At 40.2% G+C, this 13,986-nt stretch overlaps 1 protein-coding gene across 2 annotated transcripts in view; it reads right to left on the minus strand.

Annotated features, from left to right (window-relative positions):
- Positions 1-13,986, minus strand: part of SPTB (spectrin beta, erythrocytic) — a 175,543-nt gene that overhangs the window by 42,831 nt on the left and 118,726 nt on the right. For both annotated transcript variants that reach the window (XM_043983695.1, XM_043983696.1), the window contains exons 23-24: positions 5,489-5,767; positions 3,486-3,616 (exon numbers count right to left, since the gene is read on the minus strand). In XM_043983695.1, coding sequence (XP_043839630.1) covers positions 3,486-3,616; positions 5,489-5,767 — 410 coding nt within the window. The remainder of the gene's footprint in view (positions 1-3,485; positions 3,617-5,488; positions 5,768-13,986) is intronic.

Genomic DNA, 13,986 nt, shown 5'->3' on the forward strand with positions numbered 1-13,986 from the left:
TTAAGTGTCTGAGGTCGGATTTGAACTCAGGTACTCCTGAATCCAGGGCCGGTGCTCTATCCACTGCGCCACCTAGCTGCCCCCCATCAAAGGCATCAAAGAGGAAGAATGCCAAAGCATCCAGATTTGGATGGCTGAGATATTTTGAAACCCTTAGTTTATCTTTCTCTTCCACTGTTGATCCCCAAGTAACCAATTGGGAAGTTGAAGCATGAGACGACTCCTAAGTTTCCCAAGGCACCATGGATAGGTTCATGGTGGAAGGTCTAGGTGCTCTGTTTTTCACGCCAAGATGCCTTCCATTGTGCCACACTGCCACTTAATGGCAACAAGAAAGTCCCTTTTAGCAGCTGCTGGAGATGAAATTATGGGTCCCTAAATAAAATTGTGCAGAAAGTTTCCCTCTATTTCAGAGGAACAGTTCTTATGCCATTCATTTTACTGGATCCCCAGGTACTGCAAGGAGTTTTGATGATTAGATTCCTTACCAATCATCTCCTTCATTTAGGGCAATCACAGAATTCATTGTGAAGAATGAACTTATTCATTATCTTTGCAAGCAGGTTGATAAAACAGTTCTTATCCTTTACCCATGCCCAACATATCATCAGTCATTACCAGGGAGGAATACTAATTGGCATCACCTATATAGCATTTTAAGGTTTACAAGTCTCAGTCCCTGAAGATGTAGTAGTCAAGTGATTTGACTACTGTTACACAGCCAGTAAATTGGGCAAGATTTGAATGGAAGTCTACCTGATTTCAAAGCAAACTGGAACTAAATCACTAAACTTTGCATACCTTTCCATCCAAAGATACCACTATTAGGTCTATACTCAAAAGAGATCAAAGAAAAAAAAAGAAAAGAACCTATATGTATAAAAACATTTGCAATAGCTCTTTTTATATTAGCTTAAGCCCTGCCTCAATTAAATCTAATTCACCACAAGTCATGACATCACCTCTGGATATCATGGTTCTCTTCAAAGATTGAAGTTCAAACAACAACAACAGAAAAGGATAAACCAAGAATGTGTTCGTCTATTGGGAACGGCAAAACAAATTATATTATATGAATGTAATGGAATATTATTATACTATATTATTATTATTATTATTATTATTATTATTAAGAAATAATGAAATAGATGGCTTCAGAGAAAACTGGGAAGACCTATGAACTACCTACAAAATGATGCAGAATGAAGTGAGCAGAACCAGGAGAACAATGTAAATAATAACAGCATTATAAGAAAAAATAACTTTGAAAGACTCTTATCAAAGCAATGACTAACTGTGATTCCAGAGAGCCAAGGATGAAGGCCTCCTGATAGAGAGGTGATGGACTGAAGATACTGAATAAAACCTACATTTTTGGACATTATGAATGAAAGAATCTGTTTTTCTTGATTATATGTATTTGTTATGAGGCTTTTCATTTTCTTTTGTTGTTTTTGAATTGGGAGTGAAAGAGTGGAAAGGAGAGAAAACAAATACTTGTTTATTTTTTTAAAAAACCTTAAATTAAATATATCTGATGACATCAAGTCCAGCACTCGAGCTAGCATGCTGGCCTTTGGTCACTAGTGGGAAAAGCTCGAGTCCTAAGCATTGAAGGCAAGTGTAGAGCAGACTGTGGAGGCAAAGAGATCCTTCATTGGTGTCCATAGAAGAACAGCACAGGACACTGGACCATCTTCCTAGAATTAAGAGGGCAATTTTTATGGTAACTAATGTGTGCTTAGTATAGTTCCTCTTATCAGCTGGTAAGATCATGACTGGAAAGTTACCTATGATTTCTGCTCCAAAGTTAACTGGTATAAAATAAAATTTACTTCTAGGTGCACAGTAGATAGACCACTGAACCTGGAGTCAGGAAGACCTGAATTAAAATCCTTACCTCAGACACTTAGTGCTGTAAGACCCTGGACAAGTTACTTAATCTCCCTCTGCCTCAGTTTCCTGATTTGTAAAATGGGAATGATAATAGCATGGAACTCCTAGGGTTGTTGAGAGGATCAAAAAGATTGATATTTTTGGAAAGCACTTTGTGAACCTTAAAGTGCTATGTAAATACTGGCTATCATCATTAGCATCCAGAATTTAAATGAGAAAGTTCAAATAACAGGATTTTCCCCTATAATACTGTACGTTGACATTTATAATGATAACTCTGAGGCATCTGAAGGGCTTGTTGGGTCATGAAGAATAAGTCAAATTCGGGGGCAGCTAGGTGGCGCAGTGGATAAAGCACCGGCCTTGGATTCAGGAGTACCTGAGTTCAAATCCAGCCTCAGACACTTGACACTTACTAGCTGTGTGAACCTGGCCAAGTCACTTAATCCCCATTGCCCCGCAAAAAAAAAAAAAAAGAATAAGTTAAATTAGATTTAGTTTAATGTTAAGCATATTTTACTGTATCCTAACTCTCTGAAAATGGGTTTGGTATATGAGAAATCTCTGTTAACCAAAATATTCAATTAACTCCTCCAGTAAAGTCTTCCTTTTTGCCTTATATGGGCCAGGGTTCTAGAAAGCTATACCAGTTGAGCACAAGATCTGGTAACTACCAGGCTGGAAAAACTATGGACATGAGCCCATTGATTGCCCAGTCTGTCATCGAAGAACCAACTTAGATAAATATGGAGAGACTCTTCACTTATCTGATCACAGATTACAAATCAAAATTTGATTTGATTGCCATGCTTGATTTTTCAAGCATAAAAATCACTTCTCAAAGTTTGTCTCCTAAATCATAATGGAGGGGTAGCTAGGTGGCACAGTGGATAAAGCGCTGGCTCCTGGATTCAGGAGGACCTGAGTTCAAATCTGGCTTCAGACACATGACACTAACTAGCTGTGTGATCCTGGGCAAGTTACTTAACCATCACTGCCCGGCAAAAAAAAAAAAAAATCATAATGGAGTTCCAGTCTGTGTTGTGCAAGGAATGAACACCAATGAAATAACAGATCCTTGAAGCAATGAATATTTAGGGTAAATATTCATTTAAGTAGACTAATAATTACTAACATTTATATAGCACTTTAAGATTTGCAGAGCACTTTATAAATATTATCTCATTTGATCCTCATAACAACCCTGAGAAGTAAGTATTATTGTTATTCATTCACCTTTTACAGATGAGGAAGCTGAGATAGGCAGAGGTTAAATGTGGTCATACAAGTAGTGTCTGAGACAAGATTTGAACTCAGCTCTTCTTGACTCTGGGTCCCTGCACAATCTACCTGTCTAACCCATTCCTAGTCTGGGAACTAATTTGCTCTAATTAAGTTAGTGTTCCTAAAACTAAAGCTAAATAATGGGATTAAATCAAGATATTCAGGAGAACAAAAGCTCCCTTTTTGGGCAGAAATCATAAACATATTTTCCCATCTAAACATTTGTAGCTACATTCTTCCGTACCCCCCCCCAAAAAGAAGTCAGGTCTTCCCTAAAAATAAGAATGAGCCCCACTGTTACTCACCCCTCAGGGTGGCCAGCAGATAGGAGTTTCTGAGCCCGGCCAGCCAGCTGCTTGATATTCTTCCCATACTCCTCAACTGAACGCTGCTGCCGTAGATGTCGCTTTAGCATCACAATGGCGCTTTCTTCATCCTGGATGGGAGCAGAAGTGTCATCATCATGATCCAGCTTCATCCATTCTTTGCTATCCCTTCCTGAAGCTCCCACAATGGAAGAAACTACAGTACAGCTGCTGGAGGTCCCCAAACATGGCAAGCAAATTCAGCAATCTAGATTTTACCCCACTACCAAAAGTGCACGCGTGCATGCGCGCACACACACACACGCATGCACAATGGTTCTCTCCAGAAAGCAATTTGATTTTTTCCCAGAGTCCAGTCCTGTTAGGAGTTCCTTACGTTGTACCCAGAAGTCTATAACTATGGTGTATCTAACATTAATCTGGAGAGAAGAGGTGATCCATTCTACCCTATTTTCCTACTAATTCCCAATATGCTCCATTTGCTCTGGTCTCATCACTATCCCAGAGATGTGCCACGGTAATTCCCACCTTTGGTCATGCTACTTGTCTTACCTAGAATACCTTTCCTTTTCCCCTTCTGCCTCCCCAAATCCTACCAGTCTCACTTCCTCCATGAAGCCTTCTCTGATTATGATCATAGCTCTAGAGTTGGAAGGGGCCTTAGAAGTCTTCTACTCCAACCCCCTTGTTTTGTTTTTTAATTTTTAATTTTTCTTTAAATTCCCCCCTTCGTTTTATACGTAAGGAAAATTGAGCCCAGGGAGGTTAAGGGATCCAAGGTCACAGAAGTAGTTAGCATTAGAGAGAGGATTCAAGTCCAGATCCCTTATATCCAGAGTCAGTGGTCTTTCCCCAGTAACTGCCTTGCAGTTTACCTGATCCTCAAGGATTGTCCTCAGATATTGATTCCTATAGAATTTAGAGTCTGTGTCACACATTTTAGCAATTAGTTTTGTACTATCAGTGTGTTTGTTGTTGTTTCACAATCTGAATATAATTATATTAATGTATATATTACATGGTATATTTGTATATTAGTACCCATTTTTATAATACATACTATATTCATATATTAAGTATTATTTTAAAAAAATTTTTTTTTTAGGCAATGGGGGTTAAGTGACTTGACCATGGTCACACAGCTAGTAAGTATCAAGTGTCTGAGGCCAGATTTGAACTCAGGTCCTCCTGAATCCTGGGCGGGTGCTTTAACCACTGCGCCATCTAGCTGCCCCCTATATTCATATATTAATACTAATATATTGGTTCCCCAGAAGTAACATCAGACTCATGAGGGCCATGTTTTATACTTTGTCTATATTATTCATGGTGTTTAGACCAGTGCTAAGTGCATAATAGGCATTCAGTAATCACTTGCTGTCTGACTAAAGCATGGAAGAGAATCAAGGAGTAGGGGGTGGAGGAACAAGAGAGATGTAGATGGGAATAATGGGATAGGAAAATAAGGCAATACCAAATTCAAAAAGAGTTGGGTCTATTGACAAATAAGTAGCACATTTATACTGAATTTAGAGTCTCTTTTCTGAGAAGCGTGTCCCAAAGCAGAACATGTGGGCTTCCTATTTTATTCTCAAACTCTTAGGCCTGGACCCCACAATTCTCCCTCATCTACCACTTACTTTTTTTTTTTAAGTGAGGCAATTGGGGTCAAGTGACTTGACCAGGGTCACACAGCTAGTAAGTGTTAAGTGTCTGAGGCCGGATTTGAACTCAGGTACTCCTGACTCCAGGGCCGGTGCTCTATCCACTGCGCCACCTAGCTGCCCCTACCACTTACTTTTTAAGCTTGACAGACTTCAACCCTCTTATTTCTTAGCTTTGCCCCATCTTTATTAATAGGGATATTTCTTTGGCCAAGAACATCTGAAGCAGAGGAGGAGTTGGCTGCCTACCTCCCACCCTGTAGTGAACCCAGCTGGTTACCTTAACCTTGCCATCTCCCAAACCACACACCAACTGACCTTGGGAGTCTCATCAGAGATCACATAAAGTTCCTGTTCACTGATCCAGGCCTCTGCCTCACCAGCATCCAAGTAGTACTGCTGAGCCTCATTGGCCTCCCGTAGCCGCTGCAGCCGTTGAGTAGTCTCATCCCGTAGCAATTCCCACGAGCCCTGCAGATGCCCCAGGCGCTCTGCAATGTCTTGGCAGTCTATCTCAGCCATCTCCACCAGCTCATGACCTCTATGCAACACATCCTCTATCCGGGGCGCATGGCCCACGATTTCATTCTGTAGTGTCTGGAGAAGACAAAAGAAAGGGACTCCTTAGACTGAATCATTCATAGCATCATAAGATCATAGGAAAGCAGGAACAGAAAAGGTACTTAGAAATCATCTCATTCACCTTTTGTACTTTATAGAGGGGGAAATGGAGGCCTAGAGAGGTCACGGGATCCTAGATTTAGAGCTGGAAATGACCTTAGAATTAAATAATTTAATTGAGGGCTCTTAACCTGTTTTGCATCATGGACTCTGTTGGTAGTCTGGTGAAGTCTATGGACCTCTTCTCAGAGCAATGTTTATAAATGCATGAAACAAAATGCAAAGGGTTACAAAGGAAACCAATCATGCTGAAATAGCTAATAAAAATATATATGTATATATATGCATATTTTATTAACTGTACATCAATGTGTTATATATATATGTGTGTGTATGTATGTGTATATATATATGTATACACACACATATATAAAATAAGTTCAAGGGCTCTATTTTAAGAACCCTGGATAGTCCAACCTTCTAATTTTAGAGACAAGAAAACTGAAGTTACAGAACCAAAGTGATTTGTCCAAGAGCTGAGATTTGAACACAGGTCCTCTGACTGCCAATCCAGCATGTTTTCCATTGTGCTGTTGAAGAAGTAACTTTTTCTAAGATCACATTTCTAGTTTCTTACCTCATGACTTCCATCCATGCTTCAGACTGTTCTAGTTTCCTAATTTTCTTTTCCCTTGACCTATGATTTCCCCGATATAGGGCACTACTGAGGGCCATTGAGAGCCAATCATAAAAGCTCAGCTATAACCTACACCTTAGAGAGTTGTCTAGGGTCCCAAAAGGAGAAGTGACTTGGTCACACAGCTAGTATGTGTCAAAGCATTCCTTCCTAACACCAAGGAAGGACTATACCATTCTGCATCTCACACACAGAAAAACAAAGTTTAAGAGTTGGAAGGGATCTCAACTGCCATCCAGTCCAACTCATTATCTGAAAAAAAAACAACACTCCATTAATAACATATTTAACAAGTAGCTGTCTAGTCTCTACCTGAAGACCTCCTATTGGCAGGGGATGGAGGAGTGGGGGAACCTACTACCATGTAAAGCAGCCTATTCTGTTTCTAGAGAACTCCAATAGATAATCTTTTCTGACATCAAGCCTAAACTTGTCTCTCTGCAACTTCTATCCATTTCTTCTACTTCTGTCTTCCATGGCCAAAAAAGAATGAGATTATCTCTTCCCCACGAAAGAGAAGAAGAAGAAGGAGGAGGAGGAGGAGGAGGAGGGGGAGGGGGAGGAGGGGAAGGGGGAGGGGGAGGAGGAGGAGGAGGAGGGGGAGGGGGAGGAGGAGGAGGAGGAGGAGGGGGAGGGGGAGGAGGAGGAGGAGAAGAAGAAGAAGAAGAAGAAGAAGAAGAAGAAGAAGAAGAAGAAGAAGAAGAAGAAGAAGAAGAAGAAGAGAAAGGTAGTCTTCAAAGACCTGGAAACAATTATCATGTCTTAGGTTAAACATTCACACGTCCTTCAACTAGACTTTGAATGGTACAGACTTAAAGCCCTTTACAATCCTGGATCTCTTTGAACTCTCTCCAATTTCTCCATCCTTTCTAAACTGTGGTGTCCAGATCTGAACACAGTACTCTAGGTATGATCTAACCAGAGCAGAGTACAAGTCCTAGATGCTAGAACTCTTTTTTGGGGCGGGGGGGGGGGGGCAGGGCAATGAGGGTTAGGTGACTTGCCCAAGGTCACACAGCTAGTAACTGTCAAGTGTCTGAGGTTGTATCTGAACTCAGGTCCTCCTGAATCCAGGGCTGGTGCTTTATCCACTGCGCTACCTAGCTGCCCCCCAACTCTAAAACTCTTAATGCAGTCCAAAATCACACTAGTTTTTTTTAGCTTCCACCTCATACTGCTTTCTCATGTGGAGCTTGCAGACCACTAAAACCCCCAAATCTTTTTTTTTTGGAAGCAATCAGGGTTAAATGACTTGCCCAAGAGTCACACAGCTAGTGTCTGAAGTCAAATTTGAACTCAGGTCCTCCTAACTCCAGGGATGGTGCTTCTGTCTACTACACCACCTAGCTGTCCCAACTACCAGATCTTTTAAAAATAAACTATTATTTAATCATGCCATACCCACCTTTTCGTTATGAATTCGAGTTTTTGACCCCAAGCATAAGATGGTATGTATATTTATCCTTATCAAATGTGTGGTTCTAAGTAAAAGCTAAACTCAGTTTCTTCTGCAAAAAAGGAGGACTTGGCATCTCCATATGAGTCATTTTACTTCAGACTTAAACAATGATTTGCTTTATAACTAGTTTGTACCCCTCCCCCTCCAATCAGGAATCTCACTAGTGCATAGTCAGTCACAAGGAAGACCAAGGTGAAGATCTGCCATCCCCTGGACCTAGAACTCTTTTTGTCCTCAGCTCCACCTCCTACCTCTCCCCAGCTAAAATCGCCCTTTCCTCATGAGGCTCTTCCTGATCCCCTTAATACCAGTGCCTTCCCTCTGTTCATTATCTTCTATTTATCTTGTGTATATATCATTTGCACATAGTTGCTTGCATGTAATCCTTCCCATTAGACTGTGAGATTCCTGAAAGGATCATCTTTAGCCTTTCTTTGTAACCTTAGCAACTTAGCACACTGTGTGGCACACAGTAGGTCCTTTTATAAATTCTTTTGACTGACTGACAAATGTATGAATAGGCAACTATTATAGCTAGGAGGGTTCTCAATGGTCCAGCTGCTAATTTTACAGTCAGGAAACTGAGGTACAAAGAAGTTTAAAGACAAAGCATGTGGACTGCTAATAATGGAACAAAATCATCCCACATGGTAAGGTGGCATATTTTAAAGATTGATCTTTATTCAGGACAAAGTCTCTACTATCCTTGATACAAGGGATAATGTCTGTGAAGCATCTCTTTTTCTAGGATCTGAAAAGGTGATGCAAATATCATGGCCATCACATTCATAGCCACCTCTTGTCTGACCTGGGACAAGTACATCAGAGGTAGTTAATCTGTATTTGTTGAGGTGAATTCAATTTGTTGGAGGTAGAAGAAAGGAGGGACATATAAGTGGTGCAGTGGATAGAGCGCTAGGGTGCAAATCAGGAAGATTTGTCCTCATGAGTTCAAATCTGGCCTCAGACACCCACTAGCTGTGTGACCCTGGGCAAGTCACTTAACCCAGTTTGCCTGTTTCCTCATCTGTAAAATGAGATGGAGCAGGAAATGGCAAAACGCTCTAGTATCTTTGCTAAGAAAACCCTAAATGGGGTCACAAAGAGTCACGACTAAAATGATTGAACAACAACAGAAGAAAGGAGGAGGAGATATAGTCAAGTAAAGAAAAATTTTCTGCCTTTTTGATGTCTTTTTTTTTAAAGCTACTTTTTCTCTCCACATAAAAGGCAATATTTTCCTTTGTTCCGGTTTACTGAAAAGGTGCTATTTTCTATTTTTGTTAGTAGTTCTCAAAGTGTTATTCAAGGACCTCTGAGAGTCTCAGAGACCTTTTTAAAGGGCCTGTGAGGCCAAAATTATTTTGATAATAATAATATGTTATTTGCCTATTAACATACCTTTTTCCAGCTATACATGTGTGAAGCCAGATTTTCTTCATATACTTCAAAACAACATATCACGATAGAGTGAACTAGATATGAGAATCTAACTGTTTTGCACTGTCAGACATTAGAGAAATTTGCAAAAACATGTAAAATATTCTTCCCATGAAATTTTTTTGTTTTGGAAAATAGCTGAGAAAAATGCCACTTATATTGATTTATTTATATTAACATATTTATTGTGTTAACATAATTTACTGTTGGTTTTTGTTTGTTTGTTTGATTTTTTGCAGGGCAATGAGGGTTAAGTGACTTGCCCAGGGTTACACACCTAGTAAGTGTCAAGTGTCTGAGGCCGGATTTGAACTCAGGTACTCCTGGATCCAGGGCCGGTGCTTTACCACTGCGCCATCTAGCTGCCCCCTTACTGTTGTTTTAATGAATCAATAAATATTGAAACATTTTATCAGTTTTAATTTTGAATGCAGTAAATATGTATAGATATATCCCTCCCCCACAAAAACTCTTTAGGGGTCCTCAATAATTGTTAAGAGTGTAAAAGGAGTCTTCAGTGATATTTAAAAGTATAAAGAACTCGTTGTCCTAAGACCAATACTTTTGCAAATAAAAACTGCTCTATGGATTTATGCTTTATGAGTTGCTCCTCATGTCCTACTTTAGGCATCAGCCTCTGAAATGTCTCCATCCTTCAGGACTCTAAACCTGTGAGCTAGTGCGATATTCCCTCCCTGACCCTCTCAGCCGAGGACCTTGTCTTAGCCTTCACCAGAAAAAATCGAAGTCATTCTCTCAGGGTTCCCTCATCTTCCCTTGTCATGTTACGTCACTCAGACATCAATCCCTACTATCTCCTCTTTCACTCCTGTCTTATATGAAGAGGTGGCCCTTCTCCTTGACAGGGTAAACATGCTATATGCACCCCCGATCTGAAATCTTCAGCAGCTTGCTTCCATTATCATCCCCACTCTCTAATATTCAATCTCTCCCTCCCTGTCTCCTGTTGTCTACAAACATGCCCATGCCTGTCCATAAAAATCCTTCCTTGACCCACCCATTGCTATAAGTTCTCACTGTATATCTCTCCTCCTCTTATAGCTAACTTCCTTGAGAAAGCCATTTTTGCTAGGTGACTGCACTTCCTTTCCTTTCACTCAATTCTAAACCTTCTGCAATCTGACTTTCCACTTCATTCTTCAACTGAAATTGCTCTCCCCAAAGTTACCAGTGATCTCCTAATTAGCAAATCTAATAATCTTTTCTTAAATCTAATCCTTCTTGATCTCTCTGCAGCCTTTGATACTTGATCACCATCTCCTCCCAGATACTTTCTTCTCCTGTGGTTTTCAAGGCTTTGCTCTCTCCTGGCACTCCTGCCTGTTTTTAATGTATCCAGGTCACACCTACTAACCATGAGTAGCTTTCCCTCTTCAAGGCTCTATCCTTGGCCTTCTTCTCTTTTTCCCTCCATGCTATCTTGTTTAGTGATCTTATCACTGTGGGTTCAATTAATTGCTATGCAGATAATTCCCGAATCTATATATCCAGCCTTAATTTCTCTCCTGAGCTCCAGGCTAACATCCAGGCTTTGGGACATCTAGAGGTGGAGGCCCCCCAGGCACCTCAAATTTAACATGTCCAAGACAGAGTGCATTATTGCTCTCCCCATTCCCCCAAACCTCCCCTCTTCCCAACTTTCTCATTACTGTCAAGAGCACCACCATCTCAGCCACCCAGGCTTACAACCTCAGTTTTATCTTTGACTCCTTATTCACATTCACCACATATATCCAATATGCAGTCAAGTCTTGTCATTCCTATCTTCACAACATCTCATATATTTCCCCTCCTTTCCACTCACATATCTATCACACTTAGGCAGGCCCTCATGATCTGGACTACCTCAGTAATCTAAATTGGTCTCCCTATTTTTATGTCTCTTCCCATTGCAATCCATCCTCCATTTGGTTAAGCTTGTGAAAAGTGGGTTTCCTAAAGCAGAGGTCTGATCACTCCTGTCACCCCAATTAAAAAAATTTCAGTGGTTCCCTATAACATCTAGAATCTAATATAAAATCTTTCGTTTGGCTTTTAAAACCTTTACCACTTGTCCCATTCTTACTTTTTTTGGGGGGGCAGGGCAATGAGGTTAAGTGACTTACCCAGGGTCACACAGCTAGTAAGCATCAAATGTCTGAAGCTGGATTTCAACTTAGGTCCTCCTGAATCCAGGGTGGGTGCTTTATCCACTGTGCTACCTAGCTGCCCCCCCCTTACCTTTTTAGTCTTATACTTTACTCCCCCTCCACTTATTCCCTGATCAAAATATACTGGATGATTTGTTATTTTTCATCCATCTATCAAATATATTCCTTGGCACTATCACCCATGCTTTGAAAGTTCTCCCTCCGTACCTTCACTTTCAAGACTCAGCTCAACTTTTTTCTTCTTTACCCACTTTTCCTACTTCCCCCAGCTGCTACCACCTCCTCTTTGGGATTACTTTCCATTTCAGTATATTTGCATATATATGCATGTATGTACATACATTTATATAAATATATATGTATACATATACCCAGATATACATATAGTTTATTTTCGTATTTTCTCCCTCTTTAGAATATGAGCTCCTTGAGGGCAGGGACAGTGTTTTTGCCTTCCTTTGAATCCCTAAACTTTAACACAGTACATAGCAGAAAAGAGGTGCTGATTAAATTTTTGTTGACTGACTCGTTCCATCTTCCTGGCTCCTAGACTTATGGCCTGGTGCAACCACCACTCTTTTTCAAAGTAAGTTTTATTGATAAGCTTTTGTTTTTACATAACAGTCATTTCTGAATAACTCTCCCCCATTCCCAACCCCCAACACACACATACACACATACACTAAGCCTCTACTATTTCTCTACTGAAAGGAGATTTCATTTCATCATCGGGTCTCTGGGATTGGTCATTACAGTTATTCTGAGTTGGGCTTCCTTTTCTTGTTCTTTCCATTTACCAGACTGTTGTCATTCTATACAATATTGTCCTGGTTCTGCTTATTTCATTCTGCATCAGTTCACAAATCTTCCTGTGTTTCTCTGAATTTTTCATATTCATTGTTTCTTTTCTTTTCTTTCTTTCTTTCTTTTTTTTTTTTTTTGCGGGGCAATGAGGGTTAAGTGACTTGCCCAGGGTCACGCAGCTAGTAAGTGTCAAGAATCTGAGGTCATATTTGAACTCAGGTCCTTCTGAATCCAGGGCCGGTGCTTTATCCACTGCGCCACCTAGCTGCCCCATATTCATTGTTTCTTACAGCACAATAACACTTGAGATTTATCTACCACAATTTGTCTTGCCATTCCCAGATGACAAGCATCCACTTTTTGAGGAATTACCATTAGTCTGTGGAATGGCCATTTACATTAGGCAACTACCACTGCTTGGGCAGCTCTTTAGTCACACCTGACTTTCTTCTCATCTTAACTAGGCTTCAGGATAGGTTTGGTTTTTTTTCTTCCACCATCAACATTGTGCTCTTATAGAGTATCTAGTTGGGTAGGTTGCTTTGCCCCTCACACCTCCTTTTCTAGGATTTCCTAACATATTTAAAAGACAAAAACTTCCAGAAGGTGGGGGCAGAGCAGTATAGTGTATACAGTACAGTAATCAGAATGCTACAAGTGCATAAAATATTAAATAGCAACACATACTTCCCCAAGTTTGCTGAATCCAGGGTTAAACAAAAATTTGTCCAATGTGATAGAATCATTGTATTTATATTTCAACAACTCGCCCATTCTCCTTCCCATGAGATTTCATGATCTCCACAAATTTGCCTTTAAAATGGAGTCCTTTCTTTCTCTTTTTCTTTTTCTTTCTTCTTTCTTTCTTTCTTTCTTTCTTTCTTTCTTTCTTTCTTTCTTTCTTTCTTTCTTTCTTTCTTTCTTTCTTTCTTTCTTTCTTTCTTTCTTTCTTTCTTTCTTCTCTTTTTAGCATTTCTCCCAAGTTCTTAGGTATCTTCTGTTCCAGTTGACCCAGCTAACCTAAGTAGTTTAAAACATTTGGTTTTGGTTCATAGGATCACAGAACTTAGACCTAGAACTAAAAGAAATCTTAAGGTTATCTAATCTAAACACCTTATTTTACAGATGAAGGAAGCTGAGGCCTCTGGAGATGAAGTGACTTGCCCAAGGTCACACAGGTGACAGTGGCAGAGCCAGAATTAAAACCCAGGTCTTCTGACTCCAAATCCAGTGTTCTTTCAACTACACAACCATCCTTCCCCCAAAGATCATGTTTTTCCCTTCTTGGTTGGGTGAATCTCATCCTTATTTCCTGAAACAGCACCCCAGAGCCAGGGAAGTTGAAACCTTCTTGGTGATACAATTTATGAAGCCAGATGTTGACCTCAAGGATACATCTCCTTCTCCTAATGAAGAATTACAAAGAAAATTAAGCCATGTCTCCTCCTTTCAAGACTCACTAGTCTAGTAGCTTCTTGTTTCCTTAGACTCTGACATGGCTGTCCCATTGGTAGCCATGTGACTAAATAACATATGCCAAGCACCAAAGAACTAAGGAGTTTTGGAAGGCTCCTTCCTTATTATCCAGGTCCTGGCATGATCCCTAGGAGTCTGCATCCTGACC

The sequence above is a fragment of the Dromiciops gliroides genome, chromosome 2 (genome assembly GCF_019393635.1).
Source record: "Dromiciops gliroides isolate mDroGli1 chromosome 2, mDroGli1.pri, whole genome shotgun sequence".
In the NCBI taxonomy this organism is placed as follows: domain Eukaryota; kingdom Metazoa; phylum Chordata; class Mammalia; order Microbiotheria; family Microbiotheriidae; genus Dromiciops; species Dromiciops gliroides.